Raw genomic sequence first — 25,151 nt, 5'->3', positions numbered from 1 at the left:
ACCTCCCTACGATTGGTCAGTATCTTTGCTCAGCGTAAGTGTCCAATAGACGACGAGACGCGTCGTTCGACGTGTGTGCGTGCGCGCTCCCCTGTCTGACAGCGCCAGCCATTGAAACTAAACTAGTCCGGACTTGTGAAGCGGCAAGAGAGAAGCGCAGCAGTAAGTTTCTGTGCAGTTCACTAAATGCTTGTGTTGTAAATCTGTTCAGGCCGTTTATATATATAGTTAGTGTGCTCAGTTAGCAACATACAGACAGTAAGGAAGCGACGTCAAAACCTAAAGAGATGAACAGTGGCTAACTAGAGGCTAAGCTAGCTAGCTACACAGTGCATGGCTGCAGCTGAACACGAATCACGTACTGATTAAACATAGCAGCGTTTACAGAGTTGCTCTCTTATTAAGTTAGCGCTTCACTAAGTCGGTTTAAGTATTAATGCATTTGCTGAAAGTTCAGAAGGAGCGCAGCAAAGTAGTGTTATTGTCTTATCAATACCGACAATCATGTTGCACCTTAATAATAAAAATTTAGCTGCAATCAAAACTCGGAGGTTGATCCTGACCCAGCACACTGGCTAAGCTAACTCATGATGTGCGTCATTACAAAGGAGGATTATTCATTTGAAGTGGGAAATGAAAACAGGATGCTTCACTGTTGTGTCTCTTGCTGGTTTAATTCCCCCATTACCCTCCCATTCTTTATCGTTTATGTTTAGTCTTGTTTGTGTATGAAGCCAGGCTGCCTTTGCAACAGGAAGTGGATTTCCTGTCAAAATAAAAGCTGGATTTGAAGCCTTCAGTCATAACTGATATTGTCCAAACGCTGCAACACAGTTTAAGTATCAAATGACTGAACAGTATTCAAGCTCTTTCCTGCTCTCAAATCCTGTGACAGCAGCAGCCCTGATGGCCGAGTGGAAAGCCTTCTACCACAATGAGGATGAGGAGGAAGAACAGGAGGAAGGAGAGCAAGCTGAGGGTGAGATGACAGCAGCCTTGTTGTTTCATCCAAGCTGTAGATAATACAGGATCGGCATTTCACTACATTTCACCATGTAATTTAACATTTTAATATAATTGTTAAACAAATGGCGTCTGATATTAACAGTTATCAATATCTGACCTCTTGAAGCTAAACCAAAACAAACTGGGCTCTCTGTCTTTGTTAGGAGATTACAAAATCACAGGAAGAGACAGCTTGGTGTTCTTGATCGATGCCTCCAAGGAAATGTTCATCAAAGGAGAAGACGGACAGCCCTCCAACTTTGACATGACCATGCAGGTAAGGGGACCACTTATTTTAGTCACTAATGGTATAACAGGTGTCCTGTATTATAACTGCTGAAACTATTTATAAATTATTAAGATTATTATCTGGATTTTAACATGCATAGACATGACAAGAACTGTGAGGAAGTGATTTCAGATTTTATGTATGCATTGACACAGTATAGTTGGCGAAAGGGAATCTTTAGCGTAATTTATCAAGTTATTTGTTGGAAAGGATTTTTTAACAATCCGAAATTGTAACAAAAATAGAGCTTCTGCTGCATATCAGTATTATATAATTACATTATTAGTTATTTTTATGAGTTAATGTCCCACTCCATTCATTAGTCTCATGATAATAAGTGTCTGTCTTCTCTTCATGTAGGTGGTGCGCAGTGTGTACACCAGTAAGATCATTAGCAGTCACAGGGACCTGGTGGCTCTAGTTTTCTACGGCACAGAACAAAGCAAGAACCCCAGGAACTCATTCAAGCACGTGTATGTTTACCACGACCTCGATGAACCTGGTGAGATTCTGAATTTTTTAACTAACACATGGTCAGATTTTAGAGTGTAGTAGGTGCTTTTCTGCAATCGCAAATGTGTAGCGATAGAAAATGTAACTTTGTAACCTTTAAACTGTTATTACAAGTTATTTTACAAAGGAAAATAGAGCTTAAAATTAACATTAATTTGCAGTTCATTTTTGTAATATATCTGCATGTGTAGCAAATTCAAGTACTGTAAGAAATCAACTATTTCCTGAACTACAATGCAGATTTTTAGCCTTCCTTCATTAATATCTGATAAGCTAATTATTTCCATCGATACATAGTCTTTCTGTTTTTCCTCACTGGTCTTCTTACATGTTTCCTTTCCATTTCCCTTTTCCGTAGGTGCAAAGCGAGTGCAGGACGTGGACGCTCTGCGGGAGGCGAAAGGTGCAAAGCTCGCAGCAGAGACCATGGGCAGTGGAGAGACATCATTAGGTGACGCGCTGTGGTGCTGCAGCAACCTCTACAGTGACATCAAGCTTCGCCTCTCACACAAGAGACTCATGATCTTCACCTGCAGGGATGAACCTCATGGAGGCGACAGTACGAAGGATCGACAGGCTCGCACCAAAGCCAGTGACCTCAAAGAAACAGGTGGGTCTGAAGTGAAGGCTTTTACATCCATCTGTAATACCTTTTATGTACTGTATGCGTAGATGTTTGTCCAACCATGTGACAGGACAAGAAGTGACTGCAATGATATTACATTAAAGGCCAAATCCATACAACTATCAGCTCTGCTACGCCTGGAGTCCACACTACTCTGGAGTTTTACAGCCGCTAAAATGGAGAAGTTTGGAAACGCTTCTGACTCTGCGTTTTAGTCAAGACGGGTAGAAATAGAGACATATTAAAACAATTGGGTGTTTTCGGCCCTAACAAAGCCTTCGCTGATTTGTCATGCTTTTATCACATGACCCCCTTCTAGATGAAAACAACCAGCCTCCAGTCTAGAATGTGTTATTTGAAACTGGAGCTGTAGGCATCTTCAACCTGTGAAATCTTACCTGACTCATCCTTTTTTTCCTTAGGTGTTGTCATTGATTTAATGCACCTGATGAAACCTGGTGGTTTCGACGTCTCGATATTCTTTCGTGACATTGTGAGTCCACCAGAGGACGAGAGCGAGTTGGCGTTGCAGCTGGAGCCGTGTCAAAAAATGGAGGACCTCAAGAAGAGGGTGCGCGCCAAGGAGCAGAAGAAGAGAGCGATGGCAAGGTAGAGATAAGTGACACATTTATATTTGAATCCTACCCTGCATCCTGTTGTTTTATCTAGTCCTTTTTCCTTTTTGTAAAACGTACTGATCTGTCTTTTCTTTCCTCCTTTCTGCCATCCTTAGGTTAAAACTGTGTCTGGGTGAGGACCTAAAAGTAGCCGTGGGGATTTATGCAAATGCCGTGACGACCCGAAAACCTGGAGCCATCAAACTTTACAGGGAAACCAACGAGCCAGTCCGCAGCAAAACCCGCACCTTCCACACCCAGACCGGCAGCCTGCTGCTGCCCAGTGACATCAAGAAAGCCCAGGTCAGACCAGACTAAATGTGATGCTAATCTAGTGGATGATTGCATTGCACATCAGAGGATTTATTCAGTGATTTCTCTCATTGCTCTGTTTGTGTGTATCTGCTGCAGGTGTATGGTAAAAAGAAGATAGTGATGGAGAGGGATGAGGTGGATGCCATCAAGAAGTTTGATGATCCAGGACTGATTCTAATCGGATTCAAACCCATGGAGAGTCTGAAACTGCATCACCGTGTCCGGCCTTCTCTCTTCCTCTATCCCGAAGAGGATCAGGTTAAAGGTACTGTGTAGTTTTGCCATCTTTTGACTGAATGTTCCACAAATGTCCCTGTTGTTGTGATCTGACAATCTCCCGCAGTCTTCTTAATATGTGAAAGGCACACTCCAGAAAATGTTCAGACCCAATTTTCCAAACATGAGTTCATTTCAAAATATAGATGGTTATTTCTCAATATACTATATGTAGTAATCAAGTGTCTTATAGAGCTGGCCCACTAACTTGTTTGTTCACTGAGCTCTTACACATTTTGTTTTCTCCTCCTCAGGAAGTGCATGTCTGTTCTCCGCCTTGCTGACTAAGTGTAGCGAGAGGGACGTGTTCGCTCTGTGCCGTTGCATCTCCCGCCGAAACCTCCCACCACGATTTGTTGCCCTGGTGCCTCAGGAAGAAGAAGTCGACGAGGGGAAAGTACAGACTATACCACCAGGTGATAAACTGCTGCACTCTGTGTTTTTTTTTACTGTTTGATTAAATCCCACCACTGTGTGGCTTATTTATCTTGTGAGTACTTTATAAGTAATAAATAGGTCATTGTTGTGTACTGTTGGCTTCACTACAACTTATCATCTCTTGCCTGTATCAGGTTTCAACGTCATCTTCCTGCCGTACGCTGATGATATACGGACGTTGGATACTCCTCAGTTCCCGTCAGCCTCACAAACACAGGTGGATAAGATGAAGGAGATTGTCTCCAAACTCCGCTTCAAATACAGGTAGCTGCAAGTGTTCCGTTTACACAGATTTTAGATAAAACTTGTAGCTAATTTTGAACATTTTTGAACTACCATACCAAGTTCCTTTATCAATTTCTCTCTGTTAAATGTTTTGGTTCTTTGTGATCTTACACAGGAGTGATGCATTTGAGAACCCAGTCATCCAGCAACATTTCAGGAACCTGGAGGCCTTGGCTCTGGACATGATGGCTCCAGAAGATACAGATGACCTCATCAGTAAGATGCAGACAAAAGCAGGGATGCTGGTACAAACATTGCTTGTGTCTTCATCTCACACTTTCTCCACCTGTCTCTCTCCATCTCTGTCTCAGTGCCAAAGGTGGATCAGATTGACGATCGTCTTGGTCCTTTGGTGCAGGAGTTTAAAGACCTGGTCTACCCTTCCTACTACAACCCAGACAGCAAACCAGCTGCCAAACGCAAAACAGGTCAGAACTCAAGTCATCACTGAACGTAATGCTGGCCTCACACTTGAGTATCATCGGTAGGCTTCAGCCCTCCTAGCAATTGCTGGGGCATTGCCGTCCGGATCTGAGGCTGATCTGAACAGATTATCTGGCCAAACGATCCTGTAGTGTGAGAGGTTTACAGAGGTAATCTTGATGTCCCAGACTGAATTCAAGTTGTGGAGAATCTAATCGAGATTGAGACTCTGACTCCACCAGTAAGAGCAAGCTGACTGGGAAGCATCACCAACACTTGTTTCACACAAGTTTCAGTGAGTTCCTAAGGCTCTAGAAGCCCCACTAAGAAACCATTTGTTGACTCATTAAGAACTTGTGCAACGTCTGCAGGGGAAATGTAGTTGTTTGTCAGTGCTCTTAGCCTAAGAAACAAGTTGTGATATTGAAGCAGGTCACAGCAGAGTTTCATTGACGAAAACCACAATGAAAGTAACAATTAAGAAGATAGAGACCCAGGTCCTGCTGACCAAGGCTCAGTTGGTCTGTGAGTTTGCAGGTTTATATATATTTTTTTTTTATAAAATGTTGACAAGGTTTAGGGAAAAGGCAATGATTTACAATGAAAGCCAAATGTTGAAGCAATTATCGTGTCTATATCTGCCTCAGAGGGCGAGTAATAAAGAAAACCTTCAGGTTAACGTTTTTCAGTTCATTTCTATTTGGCACCGTAGTTCTGTATTGATGCAACACCAAGTGTGTGATCCTGCATCTTAAGTGGATTGTCTTGTGTGTGAATTAAATATTAATCTATTGTAATGTCTGTGGTCTCCCGTGCTTTTTAAATCAGTTTAGATCTGAAAATCCTCTAGTGTACAGCGGGGCAAAAGAAATGTGTGTTTGTTTTTTAACATCATTGTGAATGTTCTTTCCATTGCTTTACTAAAAGCAAACACCGAAGGTGCAGCTGAGAAGAAGCCAAAGCTTGAAGTGTCAGAAGACGAGCTGAAGGCCCACGTGCAGAACGGCACCTTGGGAAAGCTGACCGTGCCGGTGCTGAAGGAGGCCTGTAAGCAGTTTGGAGTTCGGACCACTGGTACCAAGAAGCAGGAGCTGATCGATGCTCTGGTGGCCCGCCTGGGTTAATGAACACTCCCCCAGATCTGTGTCTACTGTTAAACTTAAAAAATCATGTGTAATAAAGCTTTCAGCCACTTTGTAATATCCATGTCCTGGTAAAGTTAGTTTCATCGGCTGCTCATGATTTTACTTCCTGTTTTGCTTGATAAGATTAAACTTGTTTCTTTACCATTTCTAAAGGCAGCGTGTTTCTTCGCCTCTCTTTGACAATTCCTACACTTCATGTTTGAGTCCCGAATTGCATTACTAATGTATAAAGGGAAAAACAAACATCATTTTCTGATCATTAAGAACCTTCAGATCGACTGATGTGCTTACATTCAACATTATTAACAAATGTATGTGTCCTGGAGTACACTTTTATTTGAACATGTTCATAAAAATATGATGACTAGTTATGTAATTATAGAAAGGAACAACCCATTACATTTTGGACAATCTGGATAAACAGGTGGATCCAGGTTTTTTTTCTTTCTTGAAAATGGTGAGACAGGCCATTTTCTGATATTTTCCTAAAAATGTAGTAATCGTATATATCTGGTACAAACATAGATAGAACAAACTAAGCATATAATAGCACTGTTTAAATGTGTTTGAATGGGTTAATTAGTGCTGTCAAGGACTTTGAGTGGTCGATAAGACTGGAAACACAGTCCACTTCACGTTCTATTTTGAAAGATGATTCCATTAACTGAGCTTCTGACAGTGGCCCCTGTCACTCAGTTCATCCACATGAACTGAGTTACAGTAACTGATATTGCAAATTTAATTTCACAGAGAGAATAATGCAGAAAATATGCACACTTGTATTATTCAAAAAATGTTTGTGTGAAAAGTGTTATATAAATAAAGATTATTGTTATTCTCATTATTATTATTATTAGTAGTAGTAGTAGTAGTAGTTTAAGTACTAATAGTATTAGCAATATTAACATAACGATTGTAAAAAAGGAAAAAGCTGCTCACCATATCCCATCAAGGTGTTTCCCTGAGAAAAAAACATATTGAATTATTGATGAATACGTGTTTTGTTGTAAATTAACATATTTAATTTAGAAGCTTTCTATGTATCCAAGTAACTATCAAGATAGCAGAAAAATGTCATTACAAATAAAGTCAATCCGGAGGTGATACCCTGGTGACAATGTGTCACTGTGGGACTGTAAACAACAACAACATCTGTCAATGCAGCGTGGAGTCACTCTGTTTACTTCGGGGGACGAGCCTCGCCGCAAACTTTTGTTCCGCCCATCTCTTTACAATTGGTCAGTATCTTTGCTCAATAGTCATGCGTCCATTGAAACGAAACTAGACCGGACTTGTGAGGCGGAGAAGCGCAGCAGTAAGTTTCTTTGCATTTCATTAAATGCTTGTTGTTGTTCTCTTATTAAGTTAGCGCTTCACTAAGTCGGTTTAAGTATTAATGCATTGGCTGAAAGTTCAGAAGGAGCGCAGCAAAGAAGTGTTATTGTCTTATCAAAACCGACTATCATGTTGCACCCATAGACTGTATAGGCTATAGGTTGCACCTTAATACTAAAACTGTAGCTGCAATCAAAACTCAGGTTGATCCTGACCCAGCACACTGGCTGAGCTAACTCATGATGTGCGTCATTACAAAGTAGGATACTTCATTTGAAGTACAAAATGAAAACAAGATGCTTCATTGTTGTGTCTCAGGGTTTATTCAGTGCTGGTTTAATTCCCCCATTACCCTCCCCTTATTTATCGTTTATGTTTAGCCTTGTTTGTGTATGAAGCCAGGCTGCCTTTGCAACAGGAAGTGGATTTCCTGTGTAAATAAAAGCTGGATTTGAAGTGTCGTATATTCGCTAGAGTAAATCATTTTGGCATGTGTTTAAAACGTAATGACAGGCTTACAGCTATGGTGCCTGTTTTCTGGATTCTCATACTTTTTAAATACTATCCCATATGTTATTTGTTAGCCCTCTCTCTGAGAGAATGCTCTTTGACCTGTACAATGAAGAGGCTTGCACTGCAAGGTACGAAGAATGTCTCTACTCAGAGGCCCCTATATGTGTGACATAATTTTATGTCACACATACATTTTTTATCTCTAGTTTTGGGGTAAGCATCTCCCCTATAAGAATCCTTGTTGTGCATAGGCAAGGTAGACTTTCACTATTGGCGTGTGTTGTCTCCAGGTATCTAGATGCCCGTCCTGACCTGTAACTTCTTTTAATAAACTTTACTATGCAAACAAGAACGAGCTCCGCGAATTCCTTCCTTCAATACCAACATCGACATCTCGGCTGCTTAGAATATACCATAGAAGCCTTCAGTCAGAACTGACAGTCCAAGTTCTGTAATACCACACTGTTTGAGTATCAAATGACTGAACAGTATTCAAGCTCTTTCCTGCTCTCAAATCCTGTGACAGCAGCAGCCCTGATGGCCCAGTGGATCACCTACTTCCCAAATGAGGATGAGGAGGAAGAACAGGAGGAAGGAGAGCAATCTGAGGGTGAGATGACAGCAGCCTCGTTGTTTCATCCAATTTGTAGATAATACAGGATCGGCATTTCACTACATTTCACCATGTGATTTAACATTTTAGTGGCGTCTGATATCAACAGTTATTAATATCTGACCCCTTGAAGCTGAACCAAAACAAAATGGTCTCTCTGTCTTTGATAATAGATTACAAAATCACAGGAAGAGACAGTTTGGTGTTCTTGATCGATGCCTCCAAGGAAATGTTCAAAGGAGAAAACGGACAGCCCTCCAACTTTGACATGACCATGCAGGTAAGGGGACCACTTATCCATGTCACTTGTGGTATAAAAGGTATCCTGTACTATAACTGCTGAAACTATAAATTATTAAGATTATTATCTGGATTTTAACATGCATAGACATGACAAGAAATATGAAGTGATTTCAGATATTATGTATGCATTGAAACAGTATAGTTGGCGAAAGAGAATCTTTAGCGTAACTTATAAAGATATTTGTTGGAAAGGATTTTTTAACAATCCGAAATTGTAACAAAAATAGGAACTTTTGCTGCATATCAGTGTTATATAATAACACTATTGGTTATTTTTATTTCCAATCATTAGTCTCATGATAATACGTGTCTATCTTCTCTTCATGTAGGTGGTGCGCAGTGTGTACACCAGTAAGATCATTAGCAGTCACAGGGACCTGGTGGCTCTAGTTTTCTATGGCACAGAACAAAGCAAGAACCCCACGAACTCATTCAAGCACGTGTATGTTTACCACGACCTCGATGAACCTGGTGAGGCTTTGCTGCAATCTCAAATATAACTCAAATGTGTAGCAATACAAAAAGTAACTTTGTAACCTTTAAAATTTAAACTTATTACAAGTTATTTTACAAAAAATAAGAGCTTAAAATGAACATTAAATTGCGGTTAATTTTGTAAATACATTGATCTGCATGTGTAGCAAATCCAAGTACTGTAAGAAATCAATTATTTCCTGAACTACAAGCAGATTTTTAGCCTTCCTTCATTAACATGTGATAAGCTAATTCTTTCCATCAATACAATGTTTAACTTTTCTACGAAATATCTTTCCTCACTTCTTACATGTTTCCTTTCCATTTCCCTTTTCCGTAGGTGCAAAGCGAGTGAAGGACTTGGACGCTCTGCGGGAGGCGAAAGGTGCAAAGCTCGCAGCAGAGACCATGGGCAGTGGAGAGACATCATTAGGTGACGCGCTGTGGTGCTGCAGCAACCTCTACAGTGACATCAAGCTTCGCCTCTCACACAAGAGACTTATGATCTTCACCTGCAGGGATGAACCTCATGGAGGCGACAGTACAAAGGATCGTCAGGCTCGCACCAAAGCCAGTGACCTCAAAGAGACAGGTGGGTCTGAAGTGAAGGCTGCTGGCCTTTTACATCCATCTGTAATACCTTTTATGTACTGTATACGAAGATGTTTGTCCAACCATATGACAGGACATGAAGTGACTGCAATGATATTACATTAAAGGCCAAATCCATCCATACCCCCCTTCTAGAAGAAAAAAACCAGCTTTAGACTCAAGTCTAGAATGTTATATTTGACACTGGAGCTGTAGGCATCTTCAGCCTGGGCAATCTTACCTGACTCATCCCTTTTTCCTTAGGTATTGACATTTATTTAATGCACCTGATGAAACCTGGCGGCTTCGACGTCTCGATATTCTTTCGTGACATTGTAAGTCCACCAGAGGATGAGAGCGAGTTGGCGTTGCAGCTGGAGCCGTGTCAAAAATTGGAGGAACTCAAGCAGAGGGTGCGCATCAAGAATCAGAAGAAGAGAGCGATGGCAAGGTAGAGATAAGTGACACATTTATATTTTTACTCCTACCCTGCATCCTGTTGTTTTATCTAGTCCTTTTTCCTTTTCTTTAAAACGCACTGATCTGTCTTCTTTCCCCTTTTCTGCCATCCTTAGGTTAAAACTGTGTCTGGGTGAGGACCTAAAAGTAGCCGTGGGGATTTATAAAAATGTTGTAACGGCCAAAAAACCTGGAGCCATCAAACTTTACAGAGAAACCAACGAGCCAGTCCACAGCAAAACCCGCACCTTCCACACCCAGACCGGCAGCCTGCTGCTGCCCAGTGACATCAAGAAAGCCCAGGTCAGACCAGACTAAATGTGATGCTAATCTAGTGGATGATTGCATTGCACATCAGAGGATTTATTCAGTGATTTCTCTCATTGCTCTGTTTGTGTGTATCTGCTGCAGGTGTATGGTAAAAAGAAGATAGTGATGGAGAGGGATGAGGTGGATGCCATCAAGAAGTTTGATGATCCAGGACTGATTCTAATCGGATTCAAACCCATGGAGAGTCTGAAACTGCATCACTATGTCCGGCCTTCTCTCTTCCTCTATCCTGAAGAGGATCAGGTTAAAGGTACTGTGTGTGTGTGTATGCATGTGTGTGGGTGACGCACAACTGTAAATTACGTTGTCGAGAGCCAATCAGACTGTTTAGATGCAGTGTTGCCAATTTCCTACATGAATCCAAATTCATATTTGTCAGGCCTGGACTGAAATGAGGACTCAGATGCAGAGGATTACACGTACCAGCACACTTTATTGAATTCAGATCCTCTATGAAGAGTGACAAACGATTGGGCTATGAAAAACTCACTTAATATATCTAAGACCTGGCAAGAATTAATCGGGGAAAGAAACTCCCTAATAAATTCAAAACACACACTAGAAAAGGAAAAAGGTGTAAAACATAAATCGCTCCCGAAGGATGACAAACAAAAGGCTAGAGCAAGAAATCAAAAGCGCTCCCGAAGGAGGAAAATCAAACTTCTATGAAACGGGACAATAGAAAAGGCTCACCTAAACAGGAAGTTCAACAAACTAACTAAAACTCTCTAAACATAAATCACTCCAAAAGGGAGGAAGAAAAACAGATTAGAAACAACACAAAACGAAGCTAAACTGGAAAATTTAACAAACGAAAAATCACTCTCAAGGAGGATAACAGAAAACAACTTACGTGGCGTAGCAAACCTCATATGCAAAAAACGACAATGACTGTGGAAAAGGGTTTAGGTACAAGGACGAAACACTTTGGCACAAGACAAAGGGGAGACGCAGACTATATGCACATGAGGGTGGAGGGAACAGGTGGAAACAATCCGGGATCAGGAGAGACAATCAGACTGGTGACACATGAGAAACGAGAGGAGAGTTAGGATTTCAAAATAAAACAGGAAGTTACGAGACAAAAAACCCAACACAAGACAAACCTCACCGCGGTGTGACAATATTGAGCTGCTTTATAAAAGCTGCTTTTGGACATGCACTGAAGTACATGCCTATATGTGAGAACTTATATGAACGAGTCAGTTGCTTTGGACATTGTGCAGAATTTTGTCTTGCCATCTCTTGCTGAATGTTTCAGATATGACCCTGTTGTTGTGATCTGACAATCTCCCGCAGTCTTCTTGATATGTGAAAGGCAAACTCCCGGAAATGTCCAAACCCAATTTTCCGAACATTTTCCCAGAGTTCATGAAAAAAAACTCTACATTTGTGTAGATAAATAGATATAGATTGTTATTTCTCAATATACTACATGTAATAATCAAGTGTTTTAAAGAGCTGGCCCACTAGCTTGTATTTTCACTGAGCTCTTACACATTTTGTTTTCTCCTCCTCAGGAAGTGCATGTCTGTTCTCCGCCTTGCTGACTAAGTGTAGCGAGAGGGACGTGTTCGCTCTGTGCCGTTGCATCTCCCGCCGAAACCTCCCACCACGATTTGTTGCCCTGGTTCCTCAGGAAGAAGTGATCGACGAGGGGAAAGTACAGACTATACCACCAGGTGATAAACTGCTGCTCTCTATGGGGCTTTTACAGTTTGATTAAATCCCACCACTGTGTGGCTTATCTTTCTTGTGAGTAATCTATAGGTAATAAATAGGTCATTATTGTGTACTGTTGGCTTCACTACAACTTATCATCTCTTGCCTGTATCAGGTTTCAACGTCATCTTCCTGCCGTACGCTAATGATATACAGACGTTGGATACTCCTCAGTTCCCGTCAGCCTCACAAACACAGGTGGATAAGATGAAGGAGATCGTCTCCAAACTCCGCTTCAATTACAGGTAGCTGCAAGTGTTCCGTTCACACAGATTTTAGATAAAACCTCCATACCAAGTTCATTTACCAATTTCTTTCTGTTAAATGTTTTGGTTCTTTGTGATCTTACACAGGAGTGATGCATTTGAGAACCCAGTCATCCAGCAACATTTCAGGAACCTGGAGGCCTTGGCTCTGGACATGATGGCTCCAGAAGATACAGATGACCGCATCAGTAAGATGCAGACAAAAGCAGGGATGCTGGTACAAACATCGCTTGTGTCTTAATCTCACACTTTCTCCACCTGTCTCTCTCCATCTCTGTCTCAGTGCCAAAGGTGGATCAGATTGACAAGAGTCTGGGTCCTTTGGTGCAGGAGTTTAAAGACCTGGTCTACCCTTCCAACTACAACCCAGACAGCAAACCAGCTGCCAAACGCAAAATAGGTCAGAACTCAAGTCATCACTGAACGTAATGCTGGCCTCACACTTGAGTATCATCGGTAGGCTTCAGCCCTCCTAGCAATTGCTGGGGCATTGCCGTCCGGATCTGAGGCTGATCTGAACAGATCATCTGGCCAAACAATCCTGTAGTGTGAGAGGTTTACAGAGGTAATCTTGATGTCACAGACTGAATTCAAGTTGTGGAGAATCTAATCGAGATTGAGACTCTGACTCCACCAGTAAGAGCAAGCTGACTGGGAAGCATCACCAACACTTGTTTCACACAAGTTTCAGTGAGTTCCTAAGGCTCTAGAAGCCCCACTAAGAAACCGTTTGTTGACTCATTAAGAACTTGTGCAACGTCTGCAGGGGAAATGTAGTTTGTTTGTCAGTGCTCTTAGCCTAAGAAAAAAGTTGTGATATTGAAGCAGGTCACAGCAGAGTTTCATTGACGAAAACCACAATGAAAGTAACAATTAAGAAGATAGAGACCCAGGTCCTGCTGACCAAGGCTCAGTTGGTCTGTGAGTTTGCAGGTTTATATATATTTTTTTTTTATAAAATGTTGACAAGGTTTAGGGAAAAGGCAATGATTTACAATGAAAGCCAAATGTTGAAGCAATTATCGTGTCTATATCTGCTTCAGAGGGCGAGTAATAAAGAAAACCTTCAGGTTAACGTTTTTCAGTTCATTTCTATTTGGCACCGTAGTTCTGTATTGATGCAACACCAAGTGTGTGATCCTGCATCTTAAGTGGATTGTCTTGTGTGTGAATTAAATATTAATCTATTGTAATGTCTGTGGTCTCCCGTGCTTTTTAAATCAGTTTAGATCTGAAAATCCTCTAGTGTACAGCGGGGCAAAAGAAATGTGTGTTTGTTTTTTAACATCATTGTGAATGTTCTTTCCATTGCTTTATTAAAAGCAAACACCGAAGGTGCAGCTGAGAAGAAGCCAAAGCTTGAAGTGTCAGAAGACGAGCTGAAGGCCCACGTGCAGAACGGCACCTTGGGAAAGCTGACCGTGCCGGTGCTGAAGGAGGCCTGTAAGCTGTTTGGAGTTCGGACCACTGGTACCAAGAAGCAGGAGCTGATCGATGCTCTGGTGGCCCGCCTGGGTTAATGAACACTCCCCCAGATCTGTGTCTACTGTTAAACTTAAAAAATCATGTGTAATAAAGCTGTAACGAAGAGAACTTCGTTCCCTGGAGCTGGAGATGGGGTGGGGGAATATTGCACCATACACTTTAATAATTGCACAGGCGTTGGTAAACAGTGCACTTTATTGGTATATTTGCACACTTAAAAACAGTTCACCGTTATTGATTGGTGTTACATTTGTTGTCCTTTGTGGGTCTGTGTTGGTGGGTTCTGTGGTGGCCACATGCACCTGCAAAGAGAGGGACATGAGTTAAGGTGCAATAGTGTGTGTTTGTGTGTGTAATGTTACTCACCAGTTCTCTTGTCTCCAGGGTGTTCGGGTAAAAGGCCTCCCCAGCAAACACGCACCATATTTATAGTTCCGGGGCGATCCAAGTGGTGATTAGTGTGGGTGTGGGAGGATTGGGGTATGTGATTATTGTGGGGTGTTGGAACTGGGGATGAGGGGGTGTTGGTAAGTGGATGTGTGTGTTTGTGGGTATGTAGCAGAATGATGGGGATAGTGATAAACAGGGGGGTGTTGTCAAGGGGAGAGCCTCGGGGCATGGGGAATGGTTTCTCCCTACTTAATTAGGCCCCTATATAAGGGGCCATTTTGTTGTCAGACTGGGGTGTGTTGCTGCATGAGGTGGAGGACCTGTGCCAGGTGCTTGAGAGACACAATAAACTCGTCTTGACACACAACGATCCTGCCTTGGTTCTTCTTTTGCGGTACGGTCCAGCCGGGAGCGTGGTCATCCTAAAAAGTGGTGTCAGAAGTGGGATCCACGTTACAGCAAAGGATGCCAAAGCAGGGAAAGAAAGGTGGCCAAGAAGAACCAGATGAGGGGCCAAGCGATGCAGGTGTTCCAGACATCAGGACGGGCGCAAAGAAAGAAGAAAAGCTTGATGAACTAGCTGGTCTGGTGAAATCCCTCATTCAAGCACAAACAGAGCGGGACCAGCAGAGGGAGACAGAATCCTCCTGTCAAGAACAGAGATGGAGACGCATGCAGCATCAAGTCTCCCGGATGCAGCAGCAAGTGGCTATGATGACCGAAGAACAAAGAACAGAGCTGGACACGAGGGATGAAATCCACCCTCCACAACGAGGTGATGATGACAATGGTCGTGACAACTATGATGGGGATTATGATGACCCAGATGAGAGGATGAGCCGGACAAGTTGGGATTCCAGACCACGGAGGGATTCCAAACTGCTGCCATTTGCTCCAGATGATGACATTGAGCATTTCCTAACCACGTTTGAGAGAATGGCCCGAGTATGTCGCTGGCCTAAAGATGGATGGGCGGTGCGGCTGGTTCCGTTACTAACTGGCAAAGCACGCAGTGCTTATGTTCTGATGGACCTGAAAGACTCAGAACAATATGAAAAAGTTAAAGCAGCAATTTTGGAAAAATATGAAATTACATCTGATACCTACCGTAGACAATTCCGCTCTCTCAAGATTGAGTCTGGTGAAACTCCACGAGAGCTGTATGTGCGTCTGAAAGACCTCTTCTGCAAATGGGTTAAGCCAGAGAAATCCACAGTTAAAGAACTGTCAGAGACTATTATTCTTGAACAGTTCCTGAGGATGGTCCCTCCAGAGCTGGAGATCTGGATCAGAGAGCACGGCCCTGGGACTGCAGAGGAAGCTGCACGCCTGGCAGAGGTCTTCACATCAGCCCGGAGAGGAAGCCGAGCTGCCACCTTCGGCTGGGAGAACCACCAGGCCCATTCAAGTAGGGCCTCTGGGGGTGAACAGGGGTCTGGTCAGCCATGGGGTAGAGGGGTTTCAAGTGATAGGCAGTTTACTCCCCAGGCCACAAGCCATGCTAAAAAACCTTCCCCTCGAACCCCTAACCAAGAGGTTAGATGTTACCACTGTAATGGTTTAGGTCACACAAAACCATTTTGCCCAGCTTTGAGCCACCCTAGACCATCTCTCCTTTGTTCCGCTCCAAGACCAGCCACAGGGGGTACAGTAAGGGATGCAGGCCGTACAGCCCCAGTGTTGATCAATGGACAGCGTGAGATAGCACTACTTGACTCGGCATGCTTTCAAACAGTAGTTGTGTCCAGTTTGATCCCCAGAGAAAAATGGAGTCAAGATAAATCACGGATAAGCTGTATTCATGGAGATGAACATGTTTATCCTACAGCTGACGTTTATCTGACTGTGGGGGGGCAGACTTTCCTGTTGACTGTGGCATTAGCTGCAACATTGCCATATACCGTGATTCTAGGCAATGATGTACCCACACTATATGACCTTATGACCCAGCCAATATGTAAACCTGATGGAAGCAGGGAGGAAGGTCAGAGTTCAGTAGCCGATTTCAGTGAGCCACCGACCAATCCGGGCACATTGCCGGTAAAACCATGTAATGCCACCACCAGAGCACAGAGTGCAGGGGGTGTCCTCAGAGAGCTACCGTTCTTTGGGGTTGAATGGGAAGCAGGGCCAGTTAAACCTAAAAAATCAACAGCACAAAGAAGACAGGAGAAGCTAAAGGGTTCGTTTAGACAAGGAGCACAAAGCTCTCCTACACCCCCTGAACAGCTTGATTTTGAGTTTCCCCCAGATCTGAGCTCGCTACAAAAACAAGATGCTACATTGAAGCAGTGGTTTGGGAAGGTGACAGAGGTGGAGGGGGTTCAGCAAAATAACCCAAGCTGTTTAGATGATGCCACCTACATAGTAAAAGAGGGCCTTCTCTATCAGAAAACAGGAAAAACTGAGATTTTAGCACTGCCACAACGGTTCAGACAGAGAGTTATGGAGTTGGGTCATTCAATTCCATGGGCGGGTCACATGGCTTCCCAGAAAACTCTGAACAGGATTGGAAGCCGCTTTGTTTGGCCAGGGATGTACACTCAAGTCTCTCAGTTCTGTGCTTCTTGTGAAATCTGCCAACTAACCTCTGCTAAAGGAGTGACACGTGCCCAATTACAGTCTTTGCCCATTATTGACACCCCTTTTGAGAGGATAGGCATGGACATTGTAGGCCCACTTGAGGAAAGTTCCTCAGGCCACCGGTACATTTTGGTTATTTGTGACTATGCCACACGCTACCCTGAAGCCTTCCCTCTCAGGTCTTTCAAAGCTAGACAGGTAGCGGATTGCCTTTTGCAGCTTTTTTCTAGAGTGGGCATCCCCAAGGAAATCCTAACAGACTGTGGGACTAATTTTTTGTCCAAACTGTTGCAACAGGTTTATCAACTGTTAGGAGTGAAGGGCATTAAGACCACCCCTTACCACCCCCAGACGGATGGGCTGGTGGAGCGCTATAACCGGACAATGAAACACATGCTGCGCAAGTTTGTGTCTCACACAGGTTCTGATTGGAATCGCTGGCTGCCATAACTGCTGTTTGCCTACAGAGAGGTCCCACAAGCATCCACAGGGTTCTCCCCCTTTGAACTATTGTACGGCCGCCAGGTGAGAGGACCGCTGGACCTGCTGAGAGACTACTGGGAGAGGTCAGAGCCGGGAGGAGAAAATGTGGTAGCATATGTGGTAAAAATGAGGGAGCGACTGGAGGAGATGACAGCGCTTGCACATGACCACATGGAGTCAGCTCAACGAAGCCAGAAAGTGTGGTATGATCGGAAGGCCAGAGAGCGAGTCTTTCATCCAGGCCAAAAAGTACTGTTGCTGCTGCCAACCAGTGACTGCAAGTTGCTGACTAAGTGGCATGGACCATATGAAATCAGTAAACGTGTGGGTAAGGTCACATATGAACTTTTTATGCCCGACAGGTTTAAAAATACCAGACTTTTCATGTTAACCTGCTGAAGGAGTTCCAGGTGTGCCCGGAGCCTGTGCGCCAGCAGCTTTTGGTCCGTGCGGTGAAGGAGGAAGATACCGTGGACACGTTCTTTCCAGCCACCACGCCCACAGCGGAGCCACCAGAGGTGGACCTGTCACATCTGTCTCTCACTCGGCAGGCAGAGGTGAAACCCCTGCTTGACCCAGAGTCGAGGCTACTGGCAGGTCGCCTTAGCACCAGATGCCAGGGAGATGACAGCTTTCAGAACACCATATGTATCAATTCAAGGTCATGCCATTTGGTCTCCAGGGGGCGCCAGCCACATTTCAAAGGCTAATGGACCATGTTCTGAGAGAGTTGTCTGACTTTACGGCTGCATATCTGGATGATATAGTTATTTTCAGCCAGACATGGGAGGAGCATATGGTTCATCTGCAACAGGTGCTGCGGAAAATAGAGGCAGCCGGCCTCACCATTAAATGGTAAATGGATTTGTATTTATATAGCGCTTTTCTAGTCCAATGATGACCACTCAAAGCACTTTACAATACAGTTTCACATTCACCCATTCAAACACACATTCAGACAGTGCATCTACTTGCAGCACTTTGTCATTCTATGGGGGGCTATTGAGGGCTCAGCATCTTGCCCAAGGACACTTCGGCATGCAGATGGCTAAGACGGGGGATCGAACCGCCGACCTTCAGGTTGGAGGACGACCACTCTACCCCTCAGCCACAGCCACCCATTAACCCTCGCAAGTGTGCTGTTGCCCAAACAGAAGTCGAGTACTTGGGTTACATCATTGGATTTTGACAGATTAAACCTTAGCTGGGGAAAGTGGAGGCCATTCAATCCTTTCCGGTTCCCACCACCAAAAAGAAACTGAGGGGATTCCTCGGGTTGGTTGGGCTGGTATCGTAAGTTTGTGCCTCAATTTGCTGATAGAGCTGTTGTGCTGACTGATCTAACCAAAGCCTCTGCTTCAAGCAAGGTTCATTGGACGGAGGAGTGTGACAGAGCTTTCAGGGACCTCAAGGAAGCCATCTGCACTCACCCAGTCCTCCACAGTCCTGACTTTGAGAAGCCGTTCATCCTGCAGACTGACGCTTCTGGAGTGGGCCTGGGAGCAGTGTTGCTGCAAGAGGTGGAAGGAGAAAGGAGACCTGTGGTGTTTCTAAGTCGAAAACTGCTGGACAGGGAGACAAGGTACTCGACAGTGGAAAAGGAGTGCTTGGCGATGAAGTGGGCCATCGACACCCTCAGATATTATCTGCTGGGACGGCACTTCTTCCTGGAAACTGATCATCGGGCTCTGCAGTGGCTGCATCGCATGAGGGATGCCAACATGCGCATCGCGGGATGGTACCTGGCCCTGCAGCCTTATGACTTCACGGTGAACTACAGGTCAGGGAAGACAAATGTGGTGGCAGACTGTTTGTCCAGAATGTCGGAGGATTGAGGTACTGTTCTCTGTGGGGAGAGGGAGGAGGAAATGTAACGAAGAGAACTTCGTTCCCTGGAGCTGGAGATGGGGTGGGGGAATATTGCACCATACACTTTAATAATTGCACAGGCGTTGGTAAACAGTGCACTTTATTGGTATATTTGCAAACTTAAAAACAGTTCACCGTTATTGATTGGTGTTACATTTGTTGTCCTTTGTGGGTCTGTGTTGGTGGGTTCTGTGGTGGCCACATGCACCTGCAAAGAGAGGGACATGAGTTAAGGTGCAATAGTGTGTGTTTGTGTGTGTAATGTTACTCACCAGTTCTCTTGTCTCCAGGGTGTTCGGGTAAAAGGCCTCCCCAGCAAACACGCACCATATTTATAGTTCCGGGGCGATCCAAGTGGTGATTAGTGTGGGTGTGGGAGGATTGGGGTATGTGATTGTTGTGGGGTGTTGGAACTGGGGATGAGGGGGTGTTGGTAAGTGGATGTGTGTGTTTGTGGGTATGTAGTAGAATGATGGGGATAGTGATAAACAGGGGGTGTTGTCAAGGGGAGAGCCTCGCGGCATGGGGAATGGTTTCTCCCTACTTAATTAGGCCCCTATATAAGGGGCCATTTTGTTGTCAGACTGGGGTGTGTTGCTGCATGAGGTGGAGGACCTGTGCCAGGTGCCTGAGAGACACAATAAACTCGTCTTGACACACAACGATCCTGCCTTGGTTCTTCTTTTGCGTTACGGTCCAGCCGGGAGCGTGGTCATCCTAACAAAAGATTTCTAGGAAGATTTTTAATATTCCATTTGTATGAATAGAAAACAGAACCTTAATTACATCCCTGCATCATTGGGTTATAGGCACATCCTATGCTGCATTTCCAGTTCTTCTTGAAGCAAGGAGAGAGGTGTGTCCTTTCAAAGTCGGAGCGCAGTGTTATCAGCATACCTGGCTCCTCAGTCGTGTTGCTACACAGCACAATGACACAGAGCCAGTCTTCCTGGTGAGGGCAGGCCAGGCTAATGCTACCACAGCAGAAAGAAGGAACCACATACAACTTGGAGCTTGTGAGTGTGAGTCATATCAGGTTTGGACAGACAAAGAATAAGGCATTCCTGGAGGAGGTTTGTCAGACAACACACCAGGTAATGGAACTTTAACAAAAGTTAAAATAGGACTTTGGAACACATTGTACTGTTTGTATAGAGCTATCAATGTTTTATTTTTGTTTACTGTCATGAAAGTTTGCTCTGAATCAATGTACAACTGGCTGATTCTTGATGTTTTTGTTAGTCTGAAGTGTGGCAGAAAAACAGCTGTTTGCTCTAACCTCAGGTTAGATCCGCAATGAAAAACATGTCAACACTGGTGTTACTTTGAACCTTCAGGGCTTTTATTTTGACGGTTGGAAGCTGAAGTGCTGTCGCCTGCTGCTCGCTGCCTTGACTCTGACTGAGAGTCTGGTAACTGCATAAAAATGGAGTGTCAGTGTGACAAGGATGGGGATGTTGTGCCAGGTAAGGTGGAATTTAAGTTTAAGTCACCAAAACCTACCCAGATACCGGTAAAGACGTTAAAGTTGTCGGCAGTTTTCCATAGAGAATATGCAGATGGTTGTTAGTGTTTTTACTTCTATTCAGTTACAGTGCATTCTAAATGAGAACTTAATGATAAGTTGATCAGTCTATATTTAAGTCATTGTATTACTGTGTCTTTAAGTTTGCAGGCTGTGCAGTCAATAAGTAAGTAGTTCGTTTTTTCAAAAATAAGTGAAAGAATTGTTCAATTTGTCAATACTGGCTTTCACAGAAAAGTGTGGTTTATACTCTACACTGGTCTCAGAAACAAACTCTGAGTGAAGGTATTTGGAGGGGACACATATACAAACATACATAGTGTTACATTTAACACACTCAGTCAATTTAACACTGGTGATTTTGCCTTGTAATACATTAGCACAAGTGTGGCTGTGGCTCTGGAGGTTGTCCCCCGTCCACTCATCCACTAACCAGGGGTCAGCGGTTCAATCCTAATCTCCTCTGTTCCACATGACGAAGTTTTCTTTGGCAAGATACTGAGCCCCAAATTGCCCCTGATGGGAGCGTGTGATAGAGGAAGTGCTGAACACTGCAACCTTGCATTAGGGGTTTTCCTGGATTTCATTCTTAGGGGTCAAAGGTAAATCACTTGATAAGTTTTGAACAGCATTGCATTACTAATGTCCCTCTCCCCATCTCTGTTCAGGCTGGTGGCTGGGCGGCAACAGCTTCCAGATGGGAGGTTTTGCCGTGGTCGGATATCTTCTCTACAGATTCTCTCAGAGTCAGTCACTCATTGCAACAAAAACGTTCACACGCATTCGTAAACACAGAGAGTTCGACTGACACATCAGACATATTGTTACTGAGTCTTGGTCAGGGACATAGACTGTAAATAAAGATGGACGACAGGTCTCCACTTCCTCCCTTTGCACAAAAATGTAAAATGCTAAATTTTCCACGAAGGGGAGCCGCCATCTTGCCCTTTTGACATAATTTGGAGCCAGATTAGATATAAAATAAAACTTTATTGATCCCAAATCCACTTCTTACAGCTGCAAAACAAAAATAAAATAAACCAAGGACAAAAAATATTAGTAGAAATGCTCGCTTGTGATAATGAGAACTAGTGGTGAAAAATATCTGCCACAAACTACAAATGGTAGGATGGTCACAAAGTAAAGACAGACAGACTATCACATTAAAGGGTTCAGCCTCAACACTGGATTAGTTACAAATTGCATAATAACATCATCAGCCTGATGTTTAAATTAACAAGAAAATCTGTTTTTGTTTTACTCCTGCAAAACTCCAGCAATGCAAAATGGACATATATGAATTATATATAGACACAAGCTGAGAACCACAAAAGGTATTTAAATCAGGAGTCGGCATCCTGTTGTCCCAGATGCAGCCTTCCACATTTCTAAAGAAGAGAAGTTCCCATGTAATATCCATTAAAATATTCCCATATTATTAAGATTTTTATATATTTACTTAATATATTTTTTAAAGCCTGTGCTTTCAGGGAAGTTTACAGGATCTGAATTTGAATGACTCATGAGTACCTATGATTACTTAGAAGAGCTGCTTCCATCAGCTTCTTCATGTTTATTGCTTGAAGGCCTGAGGCAATTTATACGTTTTTTTATAATTATTACTCTATTATCATAATTCTAATAAGATACAGTATTTTTCCACAACCACATTCTTATAATCAGTTATGTATCTTGACTCCTGCTGTGACACTGATGGGCGTCCTGTTCTCTCTGCAGCGCTCCCTGCTCTGATCCGATGGCCCATTCGTATCTTCTGCTCTTTAACTGGTGAGTTTGCTTAAGATCATGTGAGATCAAATAGGAACAATATTCCAATAGGATTTCTGTGTGTGTTTCTATGATATGAAGTGATGAAACAAGATAAACGTGTGCCATGGTTCTCGCCTCAGGTCTGTCAGCTCTCTGGGGCTGGGTGAGCCACCTCGTGCGAACACTGCGTGGTAAGACAACACGCCCCTCTTATCTGACCGGGAATAAAGAGGAAAAAACACATTTCAGCCGAAAAGACAAACTGACTTTTCTGTTTGTGCCCCAGGTATCAAGAGGGTATTCAAATTCCTGTCCTCAGTGTGGCGGTTTATCGCAGGTGAGCTGCATGTTATTTACTCTTCACTGTGGACTGCATATTGACTTTTTAGAGGAAGGTAAACAAGCCACGAGATGTTTACAGCCTTAGTTGGGTAAGTTTGGATATATTCAGAGGAAGTGACTCAATAGTTCAAGCAACCACATGACACCAGTGTATTATCTATATATAGGGGACTTTGGCTTATTTAGGCAAGGCCCAGTAGTGGATGTAACAAAGTGCATGTACTTCATCACTGTCCTTAAGTACATTTTCCATGTATCAGTTATTTACTCAAATTAATTAATTTTTTGGTAGTCTTACTTTTACTCCACCACATATATCAACAGTTATCTGTACTCTCTACCCCATTACATTTTTACATATGTGTCACCTTGTTTTTTAGATTTTTGAAAGTAATCAATAACGAGAGGTAATCTGTCCATTGAACCAATCAGAGGGGGAAGGTAACATTAGACCCCGACCCCTGATATGTACTCTGAAGAAGCTGAGACTCAACCTTTTTGTCTTTGTATTTGTATATTTACTTGAGTAAAATGTCTCCAACACTGGGCAATAAATGAAGATACATCATCATACACAAAAATCATTCAATGTGCTTTACAGAAATATAAAAGTAAAGATCAGAAGCATTAAAAACATAAAAAATGGTATACATTTAAAAACAAATATAGAAACAGTATTGAAGTACAAATTATGTACAAACAGGTGATACGGACTAAATGAAGGCAAATAAATAGAGCTGTTTTTAGTTTCTTTTTAAAGAAGGTTATGGATGAGGCAGACTTGATTTAGGGACAGATCTACATTATAATCATAGGCCTTTAAGTAAGAGGTTAAACTGGCTTCTGTTTCAGCAGCAACCTTTTTCATTCAACATCAATTTTAGAATCTAAGAACATCAACACTTCTGCAATTTCAGTTTCCCTTCAAAGTGCTTGATTATCTATCTAAAAAACATATCCCCTCTATAGGATCATCCACAGATGGAGACATGGGAAATCCCAGCAGTAAACCAGGCTTGAGGTTGATCCTCATTGGGCCAACTGGTGGAGGACGGACCACCTTGCTTAATACTTTGCTAGGCAACAGTGACACAAATGCACCAAAGGGCCACCTTTTAAATTGCACCAAGCAAATGACAGTATTGGACGGTAGAGAGGTTACACTGATCGACACCCCGGATATTCTTGGGTCATCACTGGGGATCAACAGAAGAGCCAGGGAGGCTTTAAGGAGCCTTCAGCTAGTGGGTCCTGGACCACACGCCTTCCTGCTGGTAGTCCAGGCTCCAGGCTCCAGCATGGGGATCGGCCACGACGCTAACCAGGCGGTGCAAGCCATGCTAGAGCTGTTTGGGGAGGGGGTCGTTGGGCACATCATCCCAGTGCTCACCCATGCAGACAGGCTGGATGGGAGGCTCACTGTGGATCATCTGCTGGAAGTGGACTCAGGGGGTCTGAGAAGGGTTGTGTCTCTGTGCGGCCAGAAGCCTGAGCTGGTGGACAACGGGCCAGACTGCCCCCTGGAGGCACAGAGTGAGACGCGCAGGCAGCTGGTGGGGCGGGTGATGGAGCTGATGGAGCTGAAGGGGCAGTTCGTCCACGAGCTGCAGAGGAGGGAGGACCGGATCAAGGAGGAGCTGCTGAATGACATGGCCTCTGCACTGGCAGGAAAACTGGGACACATGTGAATGAAATGTCTGAAACAGTTACTAAGGCAGTGGGTAAAATAAGGACAAGAGATTAATTTGTGTGTTAAACATTCTATTTTAACTGTAAGTGTAAGGTTGATTCCCTGTCTGAGGTATTTTTCTCCCCCTGCTGGTTTACCCTTGTCCAAATGAATTTACTACTCATGGTGGCCGGTTGGTTTTCAACATGACACAGATGCTTGTGGTTGAAACTCATGGTCACACAAACTTAATTTTCCTATTCTGATGTGTTGAAATTCTTGAATGTCTGCATATTGTTCAGTGTGAGACTGTGCCTCATGTTTTCATACTCTGCTCCTGTGCCGAGCCCTCCTCTATCTTCTATAATGTATAAAGGATATGAAACTTTAAAGACGATCGGGGAAATAAACTGAAGTCACATTGGGACTAGAGTTCAGCAGCAGTTCTTTCACTCTGGACTTTGTCCAGAAGCCTCTGAAATCACATTTAGTCCAAAA

General features: G+C 43.4%; 3 protein-coding genes across 5 annotated transcripts; all 3 read left to right on the top strand.

The window, feature by feature from the left end:
• The first annotated feature begins 107 nt into the window (after positions 1-107).
• On the top strand, positions 108-6,077 carry xrcc6 (X-ray repair complementing defective repair in Chinese hamster cells 6). Of its 2 annotated transcripts, none has more exons than XM_061094898.1 (13): positions 108-162; positions 896-979; positions 1,170-1,282; positions 1,655-1,796; positions 2,166-2,417; positions 2,855-3,041; positions 3,166-3,352; positions 3,461-3,629; positions 3,895-4,056; positions 4,213-4,342; positions 4,479-4,579; positions 4,675-4,791; positions 5,714-6,077. In XM_061094898.1, the coding sequence occupies exons 2-13, from the start codon at positions 907-909 to the stop codon at positions 5,908-5,910; spliced, it is 1,830 nt and encodes a 609-aa protein (XP_060950881.1). In that variant the 5' UTR covers positions 108-162; positions 896-906; the 3' UTR covers positions 5,911-6,077. The 2 variants fall into 2 exon arrangements, with proteins under 2 accessions (XP_060950881.1, XP_060950882.1); XM_061094899.1 differs by having other exon boundaries at positions 117-162; positions 899-979.
• Positions 6,078-7,183: 1,106 nt separating this feature from the next.
• On the top strand, positions 7,184-14,767 carry LOC133027706 (X-ray repair cross-complementing protein 5-like). Of its 2 annotated transcripts, none has more exons than XM_061094785.1 (13): positions 7,184-7,246; positions 8,306-8,389; positions 8,566-8,672; positions 9,025-9,166; positions 9,510-9,761; positions 10,025-10,211; positions 10,336-10,522; positions 10,631-10,799; positions 12,070-12,231; positions 12,387-12,516; positions 12,625-12,725; positions 12,821-12,937; positions 13,861-14,767. In XM_061094785.1, the coding sequence occupies exons 2-13, from the start codon at positions 8,317-8,319 to the stop codon at positions 14,055-14,057; spliced, it is 1,824 nt and encodes a 607-aa protein (XP_060950768.1). In that variant the 5' UTR covers positions 7,184-7,246; positions 8,306-8,316; the 3' UTR covers positions 14,058-14,767. The 2 variants fall into 2 exon arrangements, with proteins under 2 accessions (XP_060950768.1, XP_060950769.1); XM_061094786.1 differs by having other exon boundaries at positions 7,209-7,246; positions 8,309-8,389.
• A 5,482-nt stretch (positions 14,768-20,249) lies between these two features.
• Positions 20,250-25,080, top strand: LOC133028101 (GTPase IMAP family member 1-like). The gene is made up of 7 exons (XM_061095299.1): positions 20,250-20,441; positions 20,685-20,813; positions 21,541-21,618; positions 22,610-22,660; positions 22,783-22,833; positions 22,929-22,979; positions 23,954-25,080. The coding sequence occupies exons 2-7, from the start codon at positions 20,774-20,776 to the stop codon at positions 24,670-24,672; spliced, it is 990 nt and encodes a 329-aa protein (XP_060951282.1). The 5' UTR covers positions 20,250-20,441; positions 20,685-20,773; the 3' UTR covers positions 24,673-25,080.
• The last annotated feature ends 71 nt before the right edge of the window (positions 25,081-25,151 follow it).

The sequence above is a fragment of the Limanda limanda genome, chromosome 21 (assembly GCF_963576545.1).
Source record: "Limanda limanda chromosome 21, fLimLim1.1, whole genome shotgun sequence".
In the NCBI taxonomy this organism is placed as follows: Eukaryota; Metazoa; Chordata; class Actinopteri; order Pleuronectiformes; family Pleuronectidae; genus Limanda; species Limanda limanda.
This window is presented reverse-complemented; position numbering and strand designations above follow the sequence as displayed.